The following is a 23,142-nucleotide window of genomic DNA, read 5'->3' as shown; positions in this document are numbered from 1 at the left end:
TTATGTTTGCAGTAATTTTCAAAGATTCAATCACTGGCTCTTATCAGCATCACCCGGCTTGAACTGTTTGAACGGAGCGTGTCGATTTCGTCCTGTAGATTTAGAAGTGTCACAGAATTCAGAGATGTGCATCAACATTTTGTTTTATTTTAGTATTTAGGAGATGCTTTTATCTAAAGTGACTTACAGATACACTAATATCTAGAATTATGTTATATTATTAAATATATTTCTTTAACTATATATTTTACTTTATAAGCCTGATGCAATATTGAAATTAATTTTGTGATGTAATTTTGTGATGTCTCTGTCATGTAAAAGCCTGCAGTGCTGAAATCAGCACCAGTCATTAAAAATCCCATCAGTCGAGCACTGGTTTATAGCTGATGTAAAATGGGGAGATGCAGCACGTGGCTCTTTCAGAGAGACAGCAAGACGAGCGCCAGCTTCTTAACATGCTGCTCAGACCTGCTGCATTCTCCCACTCGCTCCCATCCATTCCCATCATGCACTCCTCTGATTCTTTGTCTCATATTGGCGTGATTTTCTCCAGATGTCTGTGCGAGCAGCTTAACCCGCACGTGTCTTTCTCTCATTGGCCGCAGTGTCTCTTTGCATTAGCTTCAGTGTGGCTCTAAGAGGCTGTGGGAATTTATTGCATGTCAGCTTCCATTAGGGACACGCGGCAGAATGATTCAAATGAGCCGCTACTGCTCCTTCCTCATTTCACTGCTTAATTAAAGGCCCTCGTGTCACGCTAATGAAATTGTGTGGTGGCATTCTACACACACACACACACACACACACACTCTCACTCACTCACTCACACACATGCATAAACGCATATGCATACACACCCACATTCATGCACACACTCACACACACACATATGCATGCACACACATACGCATACACACACATGCATATCCATGCACACGCAAATGCATACAGTACTTATATGCATATGCATGCACAGTCTCACTCATATGCAAGCTCACACACATGCATGCACACACTCACGCACACACATATGCATGCACACACTCATGCACACACATATGCATGCACACACACATGCGTGCACACACTCACGCACACACATATGCATGCACACACTCACGCACACAAATATGTATGCACACACATATGCATGCACACACACATGCATGCACACACTCACGCACACATATGCATGCACACACACATGCATGCACACACTCACGCACACACATATGCATGCACACACACATATCCATGCACACACATGCATGCACACACTTACGTACACACATATGCATGCACACACATGCATATCCAAGTACTCAGACACTCAAAAACACGAATATAATTGCACACACAAATGCACTTATACATGCATTTGCATGCTGACACTCACACATATGCATGCACACATACTCAACACACGTTCATACACAAATAAACACACACACACACACACACATGCATATCAATGCCCACATAAATGCATACATACACGCATTTGCATGCACACACACATGCATAAGTATGCACTTGCACACACACTCACACATATGCATTCACATGCGTGCACAACACACACTTACGTACACTCAAACTTACACTCACGCATATGCATGCACACACTTGCTCAAACATGCAGGCACACACACAAGAATATGCATGCAGACACACACACACACACACACTCATGCATGCATGCACAAACTTGCTCACATGTGCATATACAAGCACACACTCACACACACACCATATGTGCACATGGATGCACACACACACTCCCACACAGTCTTTTGATTAATCATTAATGTTCCAAACTATTAGTCCAAACTCATGCACGAGTCCTCAGATAACCTCCTGACCTGCAGAGCCTCTCCGATACCGTCTGAAGCCTCATTGACAGATTGATTGTGTTCCTCTGATGGAAGAATCCCACTGGAGAGAGATAGATCCCCTAACTTAACTAAACTGGTTAACTATCTCCAGGGCCATTATCAGGTGACCCGTGGGGTGCATTAGAGTTGATCCTGATGACTGTGGTGTGTGTTTGTGTGTCCACAGTGCCCAGCGCTCCACCGCAGAACATCTCACTGGAGGTCGTCTACTCACGGGTGAGTTATGATTCAGTATTAATTATGCTTAACACAAGAGGAGACTGTCATGGACTCAAATGAGTCTGAAGTGTTTTCCTGAAGCCTGAGTCCTGATGTGAGCTCTGTATGGTTGGCCTGAGCATGTGTGTGTTATGAAAAGCACTCAGCAGGGCTTCATTCATTATTCATTCATATTAGTGTGTGTTTGTTTATATCTGTCAAGCTCTGATTAACCAACACTGAAGCAGTCAAACACACATCATTTCCTCTCATGAGATGATTTGGCTGGTCATGCAGACATCTACAGATGATATGCAAATATCTGGGTCAGTCTGAACTGTAGAGGACTGGATTGATTGAATGATTGAGGTTCAGCGCACACACAGGTGACAGGATATTACACGCGTGCTCGTATCATCATCAGGAGCATGCACTGTATTTCACATTCAAGATTATATTATATTATATTATATTATATTATATTATATTATATTATATTATATTATATTATATTAGATTAGATTAGATTATATTAGATTAGATTAGATTAGATTAAATTATAGTAAAAAAAGCCTTTTGTAATATTTAAATACATTTTGTTTTTTCTAAGAATTTATCTCTGTCATGTCAAGAGTTTCTCTCAATATTTTATATACTTATATTATCAATTCAATTAGTATATTTATTTGTTATTTTCATTATATAAATGCATTGCATATTTTATTTAAACACTATGATATGCAAGTATTTATATTAGATATATTAAATATGTAATATCTATTAAGATATTTTGAATTAGCTTATTTTCTTATTCTCAGTTTATTCAAGTGTAAGTAATTATATTATTAGATTTTTTTGTCATTTTGTTAAATTAGACATTTATTTGATTACATTTTACTCAATTCAGTGTAATATAATTACATTTTTACTGCTTCTGCTTATTTTTTTTTCATTATTTTTTTAATCACATTTTTTGAATAAAGAAAGAAATACATTTGTTATATACTATAATATTTAGTTTTAGCTGTTATTTTCATATTCTGATTTTTCATTTGAATTTTAGTTAAAGTTTTATTAAATTAGTTTTTTGCTTTTTTGTCATTTTATTACTTTTTTATTTAATTACTACAGTTATATTTAGATTTTTTTGTAGTACTTCTATTTAAACTTGTTGTGTTCAGTCAGTTGCCAATGCAATATTTCTAATTTTGGTTTTAGAAATTTTCATTAATATTTATATTCAATTTTATTTGGTTTCATTTAATTTAATAAGGAAATTTTTAATAGTTGTAGTTTTATCACAGTGAAGCCGCTTTGAAACAGAAATTAGAGCTTTATAAAGCAATATAGAAATAAGGTGCTTGACCGGTTTGGGCTAACCTTGTGTACTCCAGCGCAGTCTTTTCTGGATAACTTGTGTGTGTGTGTGTGTGTGTGTGTGTGTGTGTGCGTGTGTGTTTGTCCTCCAGTCGTCACACTGTAATGAGCTGCTTTGTCTGAGCGTCCTGATAACAGATTGTTTATGACAGGGAAATGGTTTTCATTGTGTGCCGCTGCACTTTTGCCCATCCACAGAGCAACAGAGTCCATCTGACTCTGCAGAATGATGACAGTGAGCAGCCCGTCTCTATCACACAGCTCCGCTCTCGGCCGTTTAACCATCAACAGTGTGTTCAGACAGTGAGCACTGGGAATCCATCTTTAAAAAATCAGTGGGATGTGTGACCCTGATGCTAATGATTCTTCCTGATATTCTCAAGAATTAAATATGAATGCTATGGCAATGTGAGACTGAGATGTTCGATCTGAGTTCACAACTATATTTCACAAAGCTTGCTCTTTTCTCGCCGGCAGAGGCACAGCGATGCATCATGTTCAGCAGGGTCATTCTCAGACTCAAACATTTTCATTTTTCACTGGAAAATTAAACTGTCTATTTGTGCATCGTTTGCTGCGCTGCTGGTGGTTATTAATGGCAGAATCAGACGGATGGCCTCTATAAACAAATACAGCAGGTCAGAGAGCCACGGCACGCTTTATCTGAGTCCACACCGGCAGCAGTGACAGCATCCTAAATATGTTTAGATTTTAGAGTCGTTAACTGGCTTTTCCTTTCATTAGGATTCAGTCGAGAGGCTGGTCTCGTCTCGTCTGATGATTCAGAGTGATGTGGTTTACCCTGCAGATTCATTATGTGCTTCACAACAGACAAGAGAAGCTGATGACAGTCTGAAAGAATGGTCAAATAAGAAGTCAAATAAGATAAACTTGCAATTCTACATAAACTTGTCATAATTGCAGGATATTGTGATATGAAGTCAGAATATCAATATAAAGTAGCAGTTCTAAGAAAAACTGCAGAATTGCAATATAAAGTCAGATTTGTGAGGTATAAACTGAAAATGATCATTAAAACTTATAAGTTTAAGAAAAATCGGAATTATACAAAACAAGAACTGTGAAATACAAACTTTCTCCAAACAACAGGTTGCAGTTCTGTGGGTACACAGCTGCGCTCGTCATCTGTCTGATGTTCTGAGCTCTTCTCAGCTCCTCCACTGGGTTCTCTTCATCTGTCTGGATCTGACCAGGACAGACATCATATTTCATCCCATGTGAATCAAAGTTGATCTGCTGTGTGTCTGTAGATCCGTCATTGACCTTTAACATAAGGGTCATGAGGGTCAGAAACATACAAATATATGGTGTTATTTTATTATTATTTAGATACGATTTGAGTATTTATTCATGTTTTAAATTAGCTTTTATTTTTACACAGTCATTTTTTAAATTCATTTTGTTTTAAGCTTTTTATCATTTTTTATTAATTTTTTTTGTTTTAGGTAATTTTAGTACTTAGATTTTTTTGTGATGTCTTTTGTCATTTTATTTTATTAATTAGTTTTTAGAATATTTCTATATGACTTTAATTATTTTATTCTATTTGCAATATTTTTAGTACTTTAATTTGTTAATTAAGTTTTTCATCTAATATTTGCATTTCATTTCAGCTTTATTTCTTTTGGTAATTTTATATTGTGCTTTTGTCATTTTAATTACTTTTTTTCCCATTTAGCTTGAATTACTTTTTATTTTAGTTAGTATTTCTTATTTTTAAGTAAGTATTTATGTTTTTATTTTATTTTATTTCAACTTTAGTTTATTGAATAGTTTTCATTAACGTGCAAACACAGCTGTGAATGATTTCTAAATCACGCTCAGTGAGATTGTCTCCAAACTGTTGCTCCATCAGAAGTGTGCCTGATCTAAAACAGAAACACACTTGCATTGATTGCACTCAGAATGCAATGCTGATGATGAACTACAGTATATGTCTGCCATCCATTAATTTCAGATTTGAAGAACTGCATCAACCCATGAACACACACACACACACACACACACACGGATCCGTGCAGCAACACATTGTTCTGAGTTGATCCTCACTGTATAACACAGGATAATTAACACCATGATGGGGCCAAAATGACAATCCTGAACCACCGCCATAATCACACACACACACACACACACACACATTCGAGCTGTAATCAATTTAGATTAGTCTCCAAACCCAGGAGCGAGTGCCAGTGAATGTTAATGAATGCAGTGTGTGCCGCTGGACGCAGGATTGGCCAGTCGCTGGTATGAGGCTGAAGTGGGATGGACGTGTCACGCTGGCAGTGGTGTGCTATGAATTTTAATTGCTTTATTTGCATGTTAACGGGCAGATGGCATAAGCGCAGACTCAGGATGCCACTGAGCGTATGATGGCATTCCTGCACTGTGCAGTTTATATCTGTTTCAGGGCTGTTAGTGAAGGTTAATGAATCTGTGTTTGGGAGTTTTGGAGAGAGAGAGAGAGAGACACAGAGAGAGAGAGACACAGAGAGAGAGAGAGAGAGAGAGGGAGAGAGAGAGAGAGAGAGACACAGAGGGAGAGAGAGAGAGAGAGACAGAGAGAGAGAGAGAGAGAGAGAGAGAGAGCAGTACTAGTTCTAGTAAAAGTTGCGTTGACCCGCTGATGTTTCTCGTCAGTAAGTTATGCTCATACTAAAGACTCTGTCAAATCAATGCATATCTTCCTCTGCTTTACTGAGCAATTAAATGCCTTTCTCTGCATAATTAATAAGCATCCAGGCAGAATACAGATGGCAGGAAAGGTCTGAACAGTAATAAAAATGAGCAGAAGCAGCAGCAATTAACATGCTATTTTTTTTTCCTTTGGAAAGAAATTACTACTTTTATTCATGAAAGATGCATTAAATTGATCAAAAGTGTCAGTAAAGACGTAATGTTTCAAAAGATTTCTATTCAAATAAATGCTGTTCTTTTGAACTTTATTCATCTGTGAATCCTGAAAAAATATGCATCAGTTTCCACAGAAATATTGAGCAGCACAACTGTGTTCAACATTGATAATAATCAGAAATGTTTCTTGAGCAGTAAATCATCATATTATTCTGATTTCTGAAGATCATGTGACACTGAAGACTGGAGGAATGATGCTGAAAATACAGCGGAGCATCACAGAAATACATTACACTTTAACACAGATTCACACAGAAAACAGATGATTTGCATTTTAATAATATTTAGTAATTTTTTACTGTATTTTTGATCAAATAAATGCAGCTTTGATGAGCAGAAGAGACTTCAAAAACATTTTAAAACTGAAACTTTAAAAACTGGTCACATGTTTATTTGTAATTTAGCATTTAACCGATATTCCACACGCTCTAGCCGATAAACGGATGCCATGCTGATGTCTGGATCTCAGTTCTTGTTCCTCGTCTGTGTCTCAGAGCATTAAGGTGAGCTGGCAGCCTCCACCTGCAAACACACAGAACGGATTCATCACCGGATACAAGATCCGCCATCGCAAAACAGGCCGGCGGGGGGAACAGGAGGCCATCGAGCCCAACAACCTCTGGTACCTGTTCACCGGTGAGTCTGTCTGCACAACATGATGCTGGATCACATCTGAATCAAGGTCTAAGCCATGTCTTGAACACTGGGGGGACAAAACATATGTTAAAGCCTGTTTAATCTAGGGATGCATCGATCCGATACTCAGAATCGGTATCGGCTCCTATTCTATCGGATCGGATATCGGTCAGATGAGACTGATCCAAATCAACTTTGTCAATGACTTTTATGAGTAAATTTGCTTCATTGCCAGTGTTAATTTTGAAAGCAAATTTTGATTTAGTTTAAGTCATAGTCTTTGGACTAAAATGTCATTTAGTTTTAGTCACATCTTAGTCTTATCTTATCTAAATCTACAGTAAATTTAGTCAACTAAAATCTAATGAGTTTAGTTATAGTGTAATGCATTTATTAAGCATTTCTATAAAATTTCTAAACTCATTATGAATTCCCAGATAAAATAAAATGTAATATAGACACAGATTTACTGCTTTACACATACTGAGGACCAAAGATATTGCCAACTTTGATTGTTTTTGCAATTTTAGGTGTTCAGTTTTGTTTTTGTTTTAGAAAATAAGCGTGATTGCTGTCCTAAACAAATCAGCTCAAATCAGTGTTTTCTGTGCCTTGTCTTGGACTTTTCTGTCCCTTCCTTTCTCCTGTGGTGCTTTTAGTGCGTTTGTATCTTAGCTTGTTAGCCTCCTGTATACTGTATATACAGCCCTAGTGTTTCTTTAGTTCGTTGTGAGTTGTTGAATATAATGGTTGTCTGTTTGCCGTCATTCTGTTCTTTGTTACCTGAGGTTTTTGACTTATTGCTTGTTCTAGCTTTTCCAGTAAATGTCTGCACACATCCTTGCCACTTCCTGTTTTCTCAGCTTCTCCACAACGTTACAGTTTTTGAGCCTATATTTAGTATAAGTAAAATACTTAAGTTCTGTTAAAATCAGATACTCTAATACTTTTACTCAAGTTGTTTTGCTGTTGGTGACTTGTAAGGTGTAGTGGAGTAATTTTCACTGTAAGGTCTCTGTACTTTTACTCAAGTATGGTTTTCAGGTACTCTTTACACCTCTGCCCAACAGTTTACATTCACTTAAGGCATAACCGGGTGTTTTTTACATGAATACTCATCAAAATGGACAACTTGAGATCATTTATTTTCACATTGACGACCGCTATTAAGCCCTGTTCACACCATGAACAATAACTATAAAGATAACTCTAAATATTTAGACATTAGTGTTCCTGGCAGCAGATGATTTATATCCTTATCATTATCTTTATAGTTATCAACCTAACCAGGCTTTAAGACAGCAGAGGCAGACTGTCATCCTAAAAAGAGTGCTGCTTTTGGCCCTCTCTAATTATTAATGAATGTCTATGGTGGTTAAGGCCCTAATCTGAATGGAAGAACAGAGTCCCGTGTTTCTCATGCGATGCACTCCTCCACTGCACGCTTTGTTTCTTTAATGCCGGATTCTATGCATGCTAAAGAAGTCAACGCATCACGCCAGATTTGTCGTCCTCCGGGTTTTGGGAGCGAAGATATGTGTTTGTTTGAATAGGATTTCTGAATTTATTGGAAAATCATATTCATTTCCATTATTCCCTTGATGGATATCTCGCTAAGTTGCTATTTCTGAAGGGATTCATTTCACAGTGCCGTTGGAGTGTGTTATGCTAATTCCCCACACTCCGGGGTATTCAGGGATGACAGCACCCTGCTATCATAATTGCGTTTTTTTATCTTTACACATGATGGAAATGCATCCTGATCTGTTTAGATGAGGTTTGGAGACCTTGTTTACCTTGCTGCCTTGACTGATTGCTGTTTACTAATTAGAATCACAAATAATAATGGCACACACACACACACACACACACACACACACATGCACACTGTGACTCTGGCTCTTTGTGTATTGTCTGACAGGATTGGAGAAAGGCAGCCAGTACAGCTTCCAGGTGGCAGCGATGACGGTCAATGGCACGGGGCCCAGCAGCGAGTGGCACACGGCCGAGACGCCGGAGAACGACCTGGACGGTGAATATGACTGCACACGCACACTGCAGCACTAGTCCCTGTTTAGGGCAGCTCAAACCAGTCTGGGGTGGTTGGGACAGTCTATTTTTATGGTATTTGAGGGTTTAGCACTAATGATGGGTGCTTGCATCATGAAGCTCTGTGGGTAATTTGTTTTAAACTAGTGATTAAGAGCACATCTCAAACCAGCAAAGTCATGACGCATTGATCAGTGTCTATCCACCAATCTATTATCAACCCATCCATCTATCCCTCCATCCTTCTTTCCATCCATCCATCTATCCTTCTATCATCCATCCACCTATTGATCTATTATCCATCCATACATCATCTGTCTATCCACCATCTATCCACCTTTCCATCCATTATCCATCCATCCATCCATCCATCTATCCATCCATCCATCTATCCATCCATCCATCCATCCATCCATCTATCAATCCATCCATCCATCCATCCATCTATCAATCCATCCATCTATCCACCTATTGATCTATCATCCATCATCCACCCATCAATCATACATACAGTACATCATCTATCCACCTATCCATCTAATATCATCCATCTATCCATATATACTTCTATCATCCATCCATTTCTCTATCCACCTATCCATCCATCTATTATCCATCGATACATTATCTCTTCATCCATCCCAGGAAACACATGATAGTAAAAATTGTTAGTCTGAATGCAATGTAAATCGCTTTGGATAAAAGCATCTGCTAAATGCATACATTTAATTTAATCTATCTTTCTATCCATCCACCTATCCATCCATTAATCTATCCATCTTTTACCCATCAATCCATTTGTCTATTCACCTATCCATCTATTATCCCTCTATCCATCCCTCTGTCCATTCACCTAATGATCTATCATCCATCCATCTATCCAACTATTATCCATACCTCCATCTATCCGTTTATTATCCATCCCTCCATCTATCCATATATCATCCATCCATCCATTCATCCATCCATCTATCCATCCACCTATATATCTATTATCCATCCATCCATTATCCATACATCTATCCCTCTTTCTATCCATCCATCCCTCCATCTATCCATTTATTATCCATCCCTCCATCTATCCATATATTATCCATCCATCCATTCATCCATCCATCCATCCACCTATCTATCTATTATCCATCCCTCCATCTATCCATATATTATCCATCCATCCATTCATCCATCCATCCATCCACCTATCTATCTATTATCCATCCATCCATTATCCATCCATCTATCCCTCTTTCTATCCATCCTCCAATCCATCTATCTATCCATCCACCCATCCATCCATCCACCTATCTATCTATAATCCCTCCATCCATTATGCATGCATCTATCCCTCTTTCTATCCACCCATCCTTCCATCTAACAGGCTTGAACCAGTCTGAGGTGATTTGGCTGGTCTGATTTGATGATTTTCAATGTGTTCAGTGCTTGTTTCCATAACTTTTGTGAATAATTTGTATCAAATCAGTTATTCATGAGCCTGTATCAAACCACCAAAAGTTTAGAAAATGTTAGTTGCCACAAGCCACAAGTCTCTTATTAACCAAACAATCCTTAAAGCTAAAAACAAAACAAGTCCTGCAAATGAAGAATGTATTTATTTCATTTAATAGATTACACTTTTTATGCATGTTAGGGCATTTTTGTTGCATTTTTGTTGTTTTGACGTTCATGGGGCATTTCAAGAACTTTGAAACAGTGAATCATTTTACGAAGCAATTTCACTCAACTACTAGTAAGGACCATGTTTACTAAACCCTGGTGATCATTGATTGACCTGAAGCAGAGAATGTTGTCTAGTGAGCAATAATTCCAGGACCTGGAAATGTCTGATTCCCTGGGTAGTGTGCTTACTGCTGAGCTAGTGTGTGGATTGAGACGTATCCACAGGCTCCATCAGGACACAGTACGTCAGGCACATCATGCAATAAGAGGAAACGGTTTAAGCAGAGAATCGATACGTCTGGCTTCAGTTTGTCTGAGTTTTGTGTGTCTGCCAGCACAATGAAAGTTAAAAGCGCACATCATTCAGCAAATAATAGATGTAGTTGACATTAACATTATCTTTCAACTCAACGCAGAGCGCCAGAGTCGTCTGTTCTAATGGAGCGCTTGAAGACGTTGTTGGGCGTTGGAATGTCACCTTTGAAGGAGATGCGGATCAGATGTGTGGCATGAGGTTTGATCAGTACCTGCTTGAACTTCACTCTAGTTTTCTGCTCTGAGAGAGTCATTAATCAGAGACAGTCTGTGCCTGAGGGAGAGACGATTACCTGAGCGAGCCTTGATGTGAGAGAACACCGGCGGAGTGTCGAGCTTCATAAACGCTTCATGCTCTCAGACCAGAGAAGAGTAAACTCAATTATTTTCACCAGAACAGAAATAAGGCACAAATACGCTGCATGTGGAGGAAGAGAAACAGGGCTGACAGAGGACAGAGAGCCAACAGAAAGTACTCAAGAATCACTGTGACCTCAACTGTTGAACTTATCCATCCTTCCATCCATCAAACAGTCTATCTATCCATTCATATATCATTCTGATCTATCTATCATTTTGTCTATTTGTTTATCCATCTGTCTAGTGTTCTATCTATCTATATCTAGTGATTGATTGATCGATCGGTAGATCATTCATTCGTACATCTGTTCGCTCTGTCATTTGTTCATTTGTTCTTTGACAGAAAGACACTTCTCATTTTGTCAGATGTTGATTTGATCATTTGTTCTGTCTGTCTGTTTTCTCCTTTAGTTTTTAAGTCATTCTGGGTTACATTTCCGTTTAGTCATATAGCAGATGCTTTTATCCAAAGCGACTTACAAATGATGACAATAGTAGCAATCAAAATCAACAAGAGAGCAAAAAGAAAATGCAAGTGCTATGACAAGTCTCGGTTAGCCTAACGCAGTACAAGTAGCAACGTAGCAAGGTTTTTATTATACATATCATCACACACACACACACACACACACAAATACAAAGAAAACATGTAGATAGAACAGAAAAAGAATATAGAAAGCTAGTGTTAGAATAGTTTTTGGGTTGAGCTGCACATGGAGATGATTGGTCAGGTGTCTCAGCTGCAGTGATTCAAGGACCTCGCTGAAACCACCCGGCTGAGCAATGACATGGCTTTTCTGTTCTCCTTTTCTCTCGTCGATAGAAACTCAAGTTCCCAACCAGCCGAGCTCTCTGCACGTGCGTCCGCTGCCCAACAGCATCATCATGAGCTGGACGCCGCCGCTCAACCCCAACATCCTGGTGCGCGGCTACATCATCGGCTACGGAGTGGGCAGCCCATACGCCGAGACCGTGCGAGTGGACAGCAAGCAGCGCTACTACTCCATCGAGAACTTGGGTGAGAAACACCACTTAAGCTGGGCACACACAGTCAGATCTTTCAGTAGTCCTTTATAGGGATGTAACGATATCAAAATCTCATATTTATTGCGATATTTAAAAAGAAAAAAAGACGAATGAATTTTGCACATATTTAAGTAAAATTATTCTATTTAATGCACTTTTAAAAGTTCAAAATGAAGCGCTCCAACCCATGTCTCTTAATTAAGAGAACTAATGTCAGACAAAACTCAGTGACTTGACTTGTAACTAGACTCCTCTTTTTATTTGTGATATACTGTCTCAGTCTAAATCACATTCACACTGGGGTTTATTTTGAAGGAAAACTCCGGCTTCAGCAAAAGCATGCTTACAAAAACACGTATCACTACAAATCTAGTGAAACTAGACGGTGTAAACACAGCCAGACAGTCTCTGCTGCTTTCATTCAGATCCTTTATTATAGATCCCAGATCACATGATGAGCAGCACTCATCAACATATTGTTATTTGGAAGCTCTTAAGTGATTGTTATGAAAAGCGGTGTGAATTCATTTACTGAAATATCTTCCTGTTCATTTATTCATTATGAAGAATGAAATTAGAATCTTTAATTTAAAGGCATACTAATTTTAAAACGAGTAAATAGATTTTTCTCCCTCATTGCACCTGACAAAAGACACATTTGACAAATCTCAGATTTTAATATTCATGAGGAGGTGCGGTTAGTTCAGCGCTCATGAATACGTAATGAACACCTAATACGCTCCCTCGTGTTAAAGAACTCTAATGTTTTTTTAATTCTATTTTTCTGAGATTACCCAGATAAACGAATGTCAAGAGGAGTTTATGTCTCACTGGATTGCTTCATTAAACGTGATCGTTTCGTCAGCCGTTTGCTCGTGGTGAATTCTCACCTGTGCTTGGCTTCTGTTCTCCAAACGCTGATCTGGCTTCCTCTTACCTCTGTTCTGGCAAAAATAAGGCCACGTCCTTATCAATATTTCACATGGAATCCACAGGTCACCATGGCAGCGATATTGAACCGAGAGCGGCTGCCCAGAAGCAAAAGAGAATCGGATGGAAAGAGGAAAAGCGCAGCTTCTGTTTCTTTGTTCAGGGGTTTCATACGGACACAAACAGAGCCGTGTATAAATCTTTCAAAGCTCGATCAATTGCAGCCTCAGAATGAAACTGGTTGTGTCCTGCGGTGGCGCTGCTGGAAACAGACGAGCGCTCTCGTGTGCAGATGAATATCAGCATCAATAATAACTTCATTTCAGTTTCCACACTTGATGTCTTGCTTTGTTTGTTGCACTTATTTTTCCCTGAATCACTGAATTATATTCATGTCAGTGATTATTGTCCAATCAGATTGTTTCAAAGCAGCTTCACAGAGATTAACAGAAACATAACAGTGTTGTTCATTATTCAGCTCAGTAACAGTGCCAACCTTGTAAAATTCATTAATTATAGATTATTTATAATTATAATTAGCTGTCAAGCAATTAAAATGTTTAATTTCATTAATTACATTATGTGCTAATGTGCCCCCCAAAAAAGATAATTTAAAATCATTATTGTGTTAAATAAGAAAAGCAGTGAATAGAAATTTTAAAACAGTAGCTTTAGAAAGAGATATATTTTAATAAAACATTGCCTAAATAATGATTATAACTATAAAAAAGAGAATATTTGAAACTTAAATCACCGGAAGGTGGCGGCTAGTCACTGAGTGAGTCATTGAATCATTTACTCAACTGATTCATTCAGAAACAAAGCAAGAGGCTGTTTACGGAAGAATCGCTGAATCACTGACTCACTTGATTCATTCAAACAACTGAAACATTCATTGAGCAAGTGAGTCTTTATGAAAGAACCACTGAATCACTGACTCACTTGATTCATTTTTTTTTATTCATCTTTTGCTGGTGTGGTATTGCTGAAATATATCATATATGAATATACTGTAAGTGGGTGACTTTTTGCCTTCACATCTTGAATTTTAGGCTAATATAGTTGCATAAATGAGTCACTGCATTAAATGCATTGATCACTTTAACAATTTTTTTGCTTTACACAAAAACACCACATGAAATAATAAAATAATATATGAATGTCCACTCTCTCCTCCATATAACGAATCAGTCTGTTGACTGCTGTAGCTTTAAGAGCTTTAATGAATGGCTCACTGAATAACTGATGGAAACGGCCTCATCTCCAGCTCTTCAGAACAGAATCGCGTCAGGCTTTTGTGTTTGTGTGTGTTTGCAGAGCCCAGCTCTCATTACGTCATCTCTCTGAAGGCCTTCAATAACGCAGGTGAAGGAGTTCCTCTGTACGAGAGCGCCGTCACCAGATCCATGTCAGGTGCGTTTCTAAGCTGATTCCAGTCTGATTATATGTGCTTTACGCCAGTCTCGCAGATGATCACAAACCTTCAGGAGAAACTTCTCAGGAGATATACTGTATACAGACAGTATTTGATGTGTTTCTTCATATTTATGCTCAGTATTAGCTTTGAAAGTGTTTTCTTCCATCATAGGAAACTTTAGTGAGCACCGAGAAATTGAATCAACGTGGTTGATGATTCAAATGAACCGCTGAATTATAAGTTTATGTTTTAAACAGATTAATGAAACTGAACCGTTTGCACTGATTCACAGAAATGAATCTAATGAGCCAGCTGTGAATCATTTCAAGCTTTTTCACCAGCTGTGAGACGTTGCTTCAGTCTCTGTCTGGAGTGTGTTACGTTTGTTCAAAGCTTGTTGACCTCAGCGTCTCTAGAGTTTCATTTGTAGAGAAGTGTTGTGTTTCAGCTCTGGTCTGAAAGCATCTACAACAACAGCTTCAATAGAAACAAACTAAAGAGTTGTGTGTTTGTCTGATGATGATGATGAGGATGATGATGTCTTGTGTGTTAGTTGTTTCTTGACTAACTGTCTTCTCTCTGTGTCTCTCAGGTGAGGCTGTAGATTAATCTGCTTTACTTGGTGAATCTCATATGTGGCTCATATTTCACTTCAGAATCAGAAAGAGAGAATCAAGAAATAGATTTAGCGTGAAGAAATTGCAGCTGATTTTAACAGCATGTTTTTGTGCATATTCAAGCACATTTAACCCTGAATTCCCATTCCTAAGTTAATTTAATCAGTTTCAATTAAAATCAAAGTAAATTAATTTCAGAATCAAAAGAACAAAATACAAAAATATATGTAGCCTGGAAAAAATTAAATCTATTTTAAACATGTTTCTGTGCATATTTAAACACATTTAACCCCAAATCCCATGTCCTTTATTAATTAAATCTGTATTAAATAGATTTAGCTTTACTACCTTCATGTATATATGAATGTACGTTTGCCGTACAAATAATCTTTTTTTAACATTACACTTAGCTGCTGAGGATTACTGTTGTGAAAACAGTTGTTTAATGTAAAATTATTTGTAAAAAAAAAATTATTTTAATTTCTAATTTTCTTTTTGATTATGTGTGAAAATATCATTCATGTTTGCTGAGATTCACCCTGTACACTAAAAAATTGGTAACCTAGAAGTGATAACATTCAATTGGTTTGATTCGTCAAATAGTTTGTTTTTTTATTTATTTATCTAGTTGCTTATTTATTTAGTATTTCATTTGTTTATTTTTTTGTTTATTTATATATTTGTTATATATATTATTTTAAGCTATTTGTTTATTTGTATCTATTAATGGTAAATTAGTTTCCTTTTAATTGTTCATTCATCTTGTAACGATGACTGACTCGACATGGGATCCATTTGCAAGCTTTTATTAGAACACTCGTAGTCGTACAGGCGAAGGGTCAGGATCAGCAAACACAGTATAATAGAGATATCAGAATCGTAGTCAATACCAAGCAGAGGGTCGGGGTAACAAGCAAGTATCACAGTCCGTATAATAATCTGGGTTCAAAGGTAGGCAGCAAAGGTTCTAGGGTCGATAAACAACAAGGGTTTGGCAACTGGGATAGCAAGACAGGGTAGAACGCTCAGAAATGTTAGCCGTGGCAGAAACAAGACTTCGCAATGAGGTGACGCAAAGGTCTGGCTTATATGGCAGTCTCTGATATGGAACACCTGGCCGGTGATCAGTCCAAGGTACGGGGCTGTTGGGTAATGTAGTGAGTATCAGTGTAAGTGAGTGTTTGGATGCATGTAAGTGTCAGTATTCGGGTGATGGTGCCCTCTGCTGGCCACTGGAGGGACTCACGGGGTTCGTATCCGTGACAGAGCCCCCTCCCTGCGAACGCCTCCTGGCGTGAGGTGGAGGACGACGTCGGGGTCTTCCTCGAGGTCGAGGGGCCGGTTTCTCTGGATGTTCTCTATGGAAATCAGTGGTTAAGTTGGGGTCAAGAATGTCCTCGGCATTGACCCAGGAATGTTCCTCTGGACCGTACCCCTCCCAGTCAACCAAGTATTGGAGAACTCGTCCCCGACGTCTTGAATCAAGCAGCTCTCGCACCTGATAGGTCTCCTCGCTCTCCACCTGAACCGGTTGGGGACTCTGCTCACGGGACCTCCCCTCACCCTCCTCCTCAGGGGCAGCAGCGGGCTTGAGCAGTGACATGTGGAAAGTAGGAGAAATACGATATGTGTCAGGCAAAGCAAGGCGGAATGACACAGGAGTGATTTGTTGTGTGATTTTGAATGGACCCACGTACCTAGGTCTCTGGTGGACAGCCAGACCCATTGACCAGGTTGGTAAGTGTGTCCAGGGCGTCGACGACGGTCGGCCTGTTCCTTTAGGCGTCGTACAGCTTGTTGAAGGTGTACGTGGGCCTGATTCCATGTGTCCTCGCTTCGTTGAAGCCAATCAGTAACAGCGGGAACATTGGTGGGTTCACCTGACCAGGGAAACATGGGTGGTTGGTACCCTAGAACGCATTTGAAGGGGGTGATTCCAGTGGAAGGCTTGATCAGGGAGTTCTGTGCATATTCGGCCCATAGGAGAAAACGAGACCAGTCCTCTTGATGGGAGCTGCAGTAGGAGCGGAGGAACCGAGTGAGCTCCTGGTTGAGGCGTTCCACTTGACCATTGGCCTTGGGGTGATAGCCAGACGTGAGACTTACGTTGACCCCTAGGGCTTGAAAGAAATCCTTCCATAAAGGAGAGGTGAACTGAGGGCCTCTATCCGAAACGATGTCGTCAGGTATGCCGTAAAACCTGAACACCCAATTACACAGGAGTTCGGCGGTCTGAAGAGCAGTAGGGAGTTTGGGTAGAGGTATGAGGCGACAAGGCTTGGAGAATCGATCGATGATCGTGAGTATGACCGTGTTACCCTGGGATAGGGGTAAGTCTGTGATGAAGTCTATGGCAAGGTGTGACCAGGGTCGTTGAGGGATAGGAAGAGGTTGAAGGAGTCCAGCTGGCAGTTGACGAGGGGTTTTGTGCATGTTACACGTCTGACAGTTCGGAATGAATTTAATAGTGTCGGGGTTAATGGTCTCCCACCAGAAGCGGTTCTTGAGGAGATGGAGTGTGGCTGTGATGCCGGGGTGACCAGAGGCAGGAAGACAGTGAATATGACTCAGGACCTGATCACGGTGAGGGGCAGGTACGTAGGTTTTATCCGGTGGACAGGCGGCTGGTGGTGCTTCTTGTGAATTGTGTTGTTCTATAAGAGTCATGATATCCCACTGGATGGGAGCAACCACCACATGGAAGGGCAATATGCATTCGGGGACTGAGATGGAGGGGTCGTCATCATGGATACGTGACAAAGCATCGGCTTTAGTATTCTTGGAACCTGGGCGATAAGTGACATTGAACTGGAACCGGGAGAAGAACAAGGACCATCTGGCTTGGCGTGGGTTGAGTCTCTTGGCGGAGCGTAGGTATTCCAGATTTTTATGATCCGTAAAGACGGTGAAAGGATGAATAGCCCCTTCGAGCCAATGTCTCCACTCTTCAAACGCTGCCTTCATGGCTAACAGTTCTCTATCTCCCACATCATAATTCCTCTCCGCTGGGTTGAGCTTGCGGGAGTAGAAAGCACAGGGATGAAGTCTCTCCTGAGGGCCTGGTCGCTGTGAGAGAACAGCCCCAATGCCAGTATTGGAAGCGTCAACTTCGACTAAGAAGGGAAGAGAGGGGTCAGGGTGATGCAGGATAGGAGCGGTGACAAAGCGTTCCTTTAATTCCTTAAAGGCTTGACGGGAGGCCTCGGCCCAGGTGAGACGATGTGTACCTCTTTTGATCATGGAAGTGAGAGGACTGACGACTGTACTGAAATTTCTGATAAAGCGTCTGTAGAAATTGGCGAATCCCAGGAACCGTTGTAGCTCCTTGAGGGTCTGAGGCTCTGGCCACTTGAGTACAGCAGAGACCTTACTGTCGTCCATGGCAACTCCCCCCGGACTGATGACATAACCCAGGAAGGTAGTGGATGTGGTGTGAAACTCACACTTCTCGGCTTCGGCGTACAGTTGATGTTCGATGAGGCGCTGTAGCACAGTTCTGACGTGTTGAATATGATCCTGTAGGGTATTGGAGTAGATGAGAATATCGTCAATGTAGACCACAACAAACTTGTTCAGCATGTCCCTGAAGACATCATTAATGAACGCCTGGAAAATGGACGGACTATTGACCAGACCAAACGGCATAACCCGGTATTCATAGTGCCCGTTGGTTGTAGAAAAGGCCGTCTTCCATTCGTCACCCTCTCTGATGCGAATCAGGTTGTAAGCACAGCGTAAGTCAAGCTTGGTGTAGTATTGAGCTGTGCGAAGTTGTTCTAATGCAGCTGGAACCAGGGGAAGGGTCTCGTTGAGACCACGGTAATCAATGCAGGGTCTCAAATTGCCGTCCTTCTTTTTGACGAAGAAGAAACCAGCGGATGCAGGGGAAGTGGAAGGACGTATGAAGCCTTTCTCCAACTCCTCCTTGATGTATTTAGTCATGGCTTCGGATTCTGGGAGTGACAGTGGGATCACACGACCCTTGGGTGGATTGTGACCTGGTAGAAGATCAACAGCACAGTCATGGGGTCGATGAGGTGGTAAGGTGTTTGCTTGGGTTTTGCTGAATGCTGCCTTGAGGTCGTGATATTCCGCTGATAGGTTGGGAACCTCGAATGACTCCTTGTTAATTGCCAACGAGCGCACTGGAAGAGGAGAAATGGTAGATAGACATTTTGTTTGACATTTAGTGCTCCACTTTAATATCTGACCCTCCCTCCATGATACTAGCGGATCGTGCAGTCTCAGCCATGGTAGTCCCAGAATTATGGGTGTATTAGACATGGGCAGAACGTAGAACTGAATGACCTCCTGGTGCAGTAAACCGGCTGTGACGGATAGACTCTGTGTAAGGTGAGTGATGATACCAGTTCCCAGGGGACGACCATCTATGGTAGCTACAGACAGAGAGTTAGCACAGGGTATTAACGATACTTTGTTTGTTCTTGCAAACTCAGCTGACATGAAATTCCCAGCCGCTCCAGAATCCAGTAAAGCAAATGTGGTCACTTGAACGTTGTTAATGGTTAGCTTCAGGGGTACAATCACACAGTTTACTGGATGGAGAGAGTGTAAGGATTCACTCACCAATTTGGACGAGACAGATGAGGGACGTGAAGGACAGTTGGCTCGTTGATGACCTGGGGATCCGCAATACAGACATAGACGATTTGCCAAGCGACGATTCTTCTCCTCAGATGAGAGATGATAGGTATTAACTTGCATGGGTTCAGAGTCCTCGACAGACTGAGCTGCTCTAATGACAGTACTGACCTGAGAGCGGGGTTTACGTGAACGTTGCAAATTGTCAATTGCTATCGTCAACTCGATGAAATCGTTCAAACTTCTCCCCTCATCTCGACATGCTAGTTCAGCTTGTAATTCATGACTTAAACCCTTTCGAAACAGAACTTTTAAGGTGTCACTCACCCAGGTTGTTTGTGCTGCCAATGTGCGGAAGTTCATAGCATACTCAGCAGCTGAAGATCTCCCCTGAGAGAGCTCTAGCAAGCGTTCGCCAGCACTCTTTCCCTCCTTGGGATGATCGAAAACCTCACGGAAGCGTGTGAGGAAATCGTTGAAGGAGGAGAAGGATGATCCATCCGTGCGCCATACAGCGGTAATCCAGTCAAGAGCCCTTCCGGTTAACAACGAGCAAACAAAGGCAACCTTACTGTTGTCAGTGGAATAGAGCATGGGTTGTTGTTCCACAAACAGCGAACATTGTAGTAAGAAGCCTTTACATTTGTTAGGGTCACCGTCGAATTTCTCAGGAAAAGCCAGTCGTGGGTTAATCTGAGAGGGCGTGGGAACCGCATGTGCAATGGCGGCCGCTGGTGGCGCGGGTGTCGTGACAACAGGACTATGGAGATTCTGAATAGCCTTCACCAATTCCTCCGTGACGGCGGTAAGACGATTTAACTGTTGCTGATTAGCAGCGATCTGACTTGCCTGAGCTGCCAGGTTGGTGCAGAGATGTTCATAGGCTGCTGGATCTTGTCCTGGCGAAGTCTTCTGTAACGATGACTGACTCGACATGGGATCCATTTGCAAGCTTTTATTAGAACACTCGTAGTCGTACAGGCGAAGGGTCAGGATCAGCAAACACAGTATAATAGAGATATCAGAATCGTAGTCAATACCAAGCAGAGGGTCGGGGTAACAAGCAAGTATCACAGTCCGTATAATAATCTGGGTTCAAAGGTAGGCAGCAAAGGTTCTAGGGTCGATAAACAACAAGGGTTTGGCAACTGGGATAGCAAGACAGGGTAGAACGCTCAGAAATGTTAGCCGTGGCAGAAACAAGACTTCGCAATGAGATGACGCAAAGGTCTGGCTTATATGGCAGTCTCTGATATGGAACACCTGGCCGGTGATCAGTCCAAGGTACGGGGCTGTTGGGTAATGTAGTGAGTATCAGTGTAAGTGAGTGTTTGGATGCATGTAAGTGTCAGTATTCGGGTGATGGTGCCCTCTGCTGGCCACTGGAGGGACTCACGGGGTTCGTATCCGTGACACATCTATTTGTTTTTATTTATTTATTTATTTATCTATTTATTTCAATTTCACGAAACTAAATCCACCTAAATTCGTGAATTCCTGTGAATTTTTACGGTCTATATCGGCAGGTTACCACTTTTGATGGTGTAGTTCTTCAGACTTTCACCTTTACCTGTTTGTGTCACTATCTAGAGCTCAATGTTCTTCTTTGTGTCTCTTTTTTCCTCTGTCACTCCATTTTCCACTCCTTTAATCCTGATCCATCCTGTCCGCTCTCATCTGTGATCATGTATGATTTGCTGCATGAACATGACTCCACACAGACCCCTCAGACACGTCCGATGACGATCTGTTCCATCTGTTTGATAAATTCCCAACCCCGATCCCAGATACGTCCACGCCCATGATTCCTCCCGTAGGTGTGCAGGCCGTGGCGCTCACATCCGACTCAGTGCGGGTCAGCTGGGCCGATAACTCCATTCCCAAAAACCAGAAGACCTCGGAGGTGCGCTACTACTCCGTCAAGTGGAAGACAAGCCACTCCACCAGCAGCAAATACAAGGTCAATACCAGTGCTTTTCACTCAAATAACACATGGATACCACGGTAAACCAATATGGGAATTAGTCAGTACCATGGTGTTAATCTTTATCATTAATCTTTATAAATATTGTTTAAACTTAAATGTGCTCAATGCTCGTCATACAGATGCATTTAAATGTGTTTCATGAAGCGTGTTATTTTAGTATCATTGATATACTCTTATAGTTCTATATATTTTCAACTATATTAATTTAGATTTTCCGTTTTAACGTTTTAGTAATTTTGATGTGAAGATTTATTACGTTTAATTTGCTGTTTTAGTCCATCTAGGTAAACTAATCAGTAATGATAAATGTTTAATTAAATAAATTGATGTTTTTTAACATGTAAATTTACCCTGGTGTGTGATTGTGTGATTGTGAATTTAATGTAATGTTTGATTGTCATTGTGATATGTTGTGATATGTGTTTGTGAATTTGCCACAAAATGTGATTGTGATGTGTGATTATGACTTGTGATTGTGAATTTGCCATAAAGTGTGATTGTTATGTGATTGTGATATGTGATTGACTTGTGATTGTGATGTACGATTTTGTGATTGTGAATTTAATGTAATGTGTGATTGTGAATTTGATGTGTGATGTGTGTTATGTGATTGTAATGTGTGATTGTGATTTTGATTTGTGATTGTGAAGTGTGTTATGTGACTGTGATGCATGATTGTGTTTGATTGTGAATTTGATTTCATGTGTGATTGTGATTATAATGTATGATTCTGAATTTGATGGAATGTGTGGTTGTCAATGTGACTGATGTGTGATTGTGGGGGGTGATTGTGATTATATGTGATTGTGAATTTAATGTGTGATTGTGATGCATGATTGTGATTATATGTGATTGTGAATTTGATGTGTCATTGTGATGCATGATTGTGATTATATGTGACTGTTAATTTGATGTGTGATTGTGATATGTGATTGTAAAATTGATGTGTGATTGTGATATGTGATTGTGATGGGTAATTATGATGGATGATTGTGATTATATGTGATTGTGATGTGTGAATGTGATACGTGATTGTTATTATATGTAATTGTGAATTTGATGTGTGATTGTGATATGTGACTGATGTGTGATAATGACGTGATTGAAATGTGTGATTGTGAT

The 23,142-nt window shown here is 40.3% G+C and overlaps 1 protein-coding gene across 3 annotated transcripts in view; it reads left to right on the top strand.

The window, feature by feature from the left end:
* dcc (DCC netrin 1 receptor) overlaps window positions 1–23,142 on the top strand; it is a 167,710-nt gene that overhangs the window by 106,079 nt on the left and 38,489 nt on the right. For 2 of the 3 annotated variants that reach the window (XM_052555809.1, XM_052555808.1), the window contains exons 12-17: window positions 2,062–2,111; window positions 6,899–7,040; window positions 8,962–9,072; window positions 12,265–12,459; window positions 14,715–14,810; window positions 21,755–21,993. In XM_052555809.1, the coding sequence (XP_052411769.1) occupies window positions 2,062–2,111; window positions 6,899–7,040; window positions 8,962–9,072; window positions 12,265–12,459; window positions 14,715–14,810; window positions 21,755–21,993 (833 nt within the window). The remainder of the gene's footprint in view (window positions 1–2,061; window positions 2,112–6,898; window positions 7,041–8,961; window positions 9,073–12,264; window positions 12,460–14,714; window positions 14,811–21,754; window positions 21,994–23,142) is intronic. The other variant, XM_052555810.1, reaches the window with a different exon arrangement.

This window comes from Carassius gibelio, chromosome B5 (assembly GCF_023724105.1).
Source record: "Carassius gibelio isolate Cgi1373 ecotype wild population from Czech Republic chromosome B5, carGib1.2-hapl.c, whole genome shotgun sequence".
NCBI lineage: Eukaryota > Metazoa > Chordata > Actinopteri > Cypriniformes > Cyprinidae > Carassius > Carassius gibelio.
The sequence above is the reverse complement of the archived record's forward strand: the minus strand, read 5'-3'. Positions and strand labels throughout refer to the sequence as shown.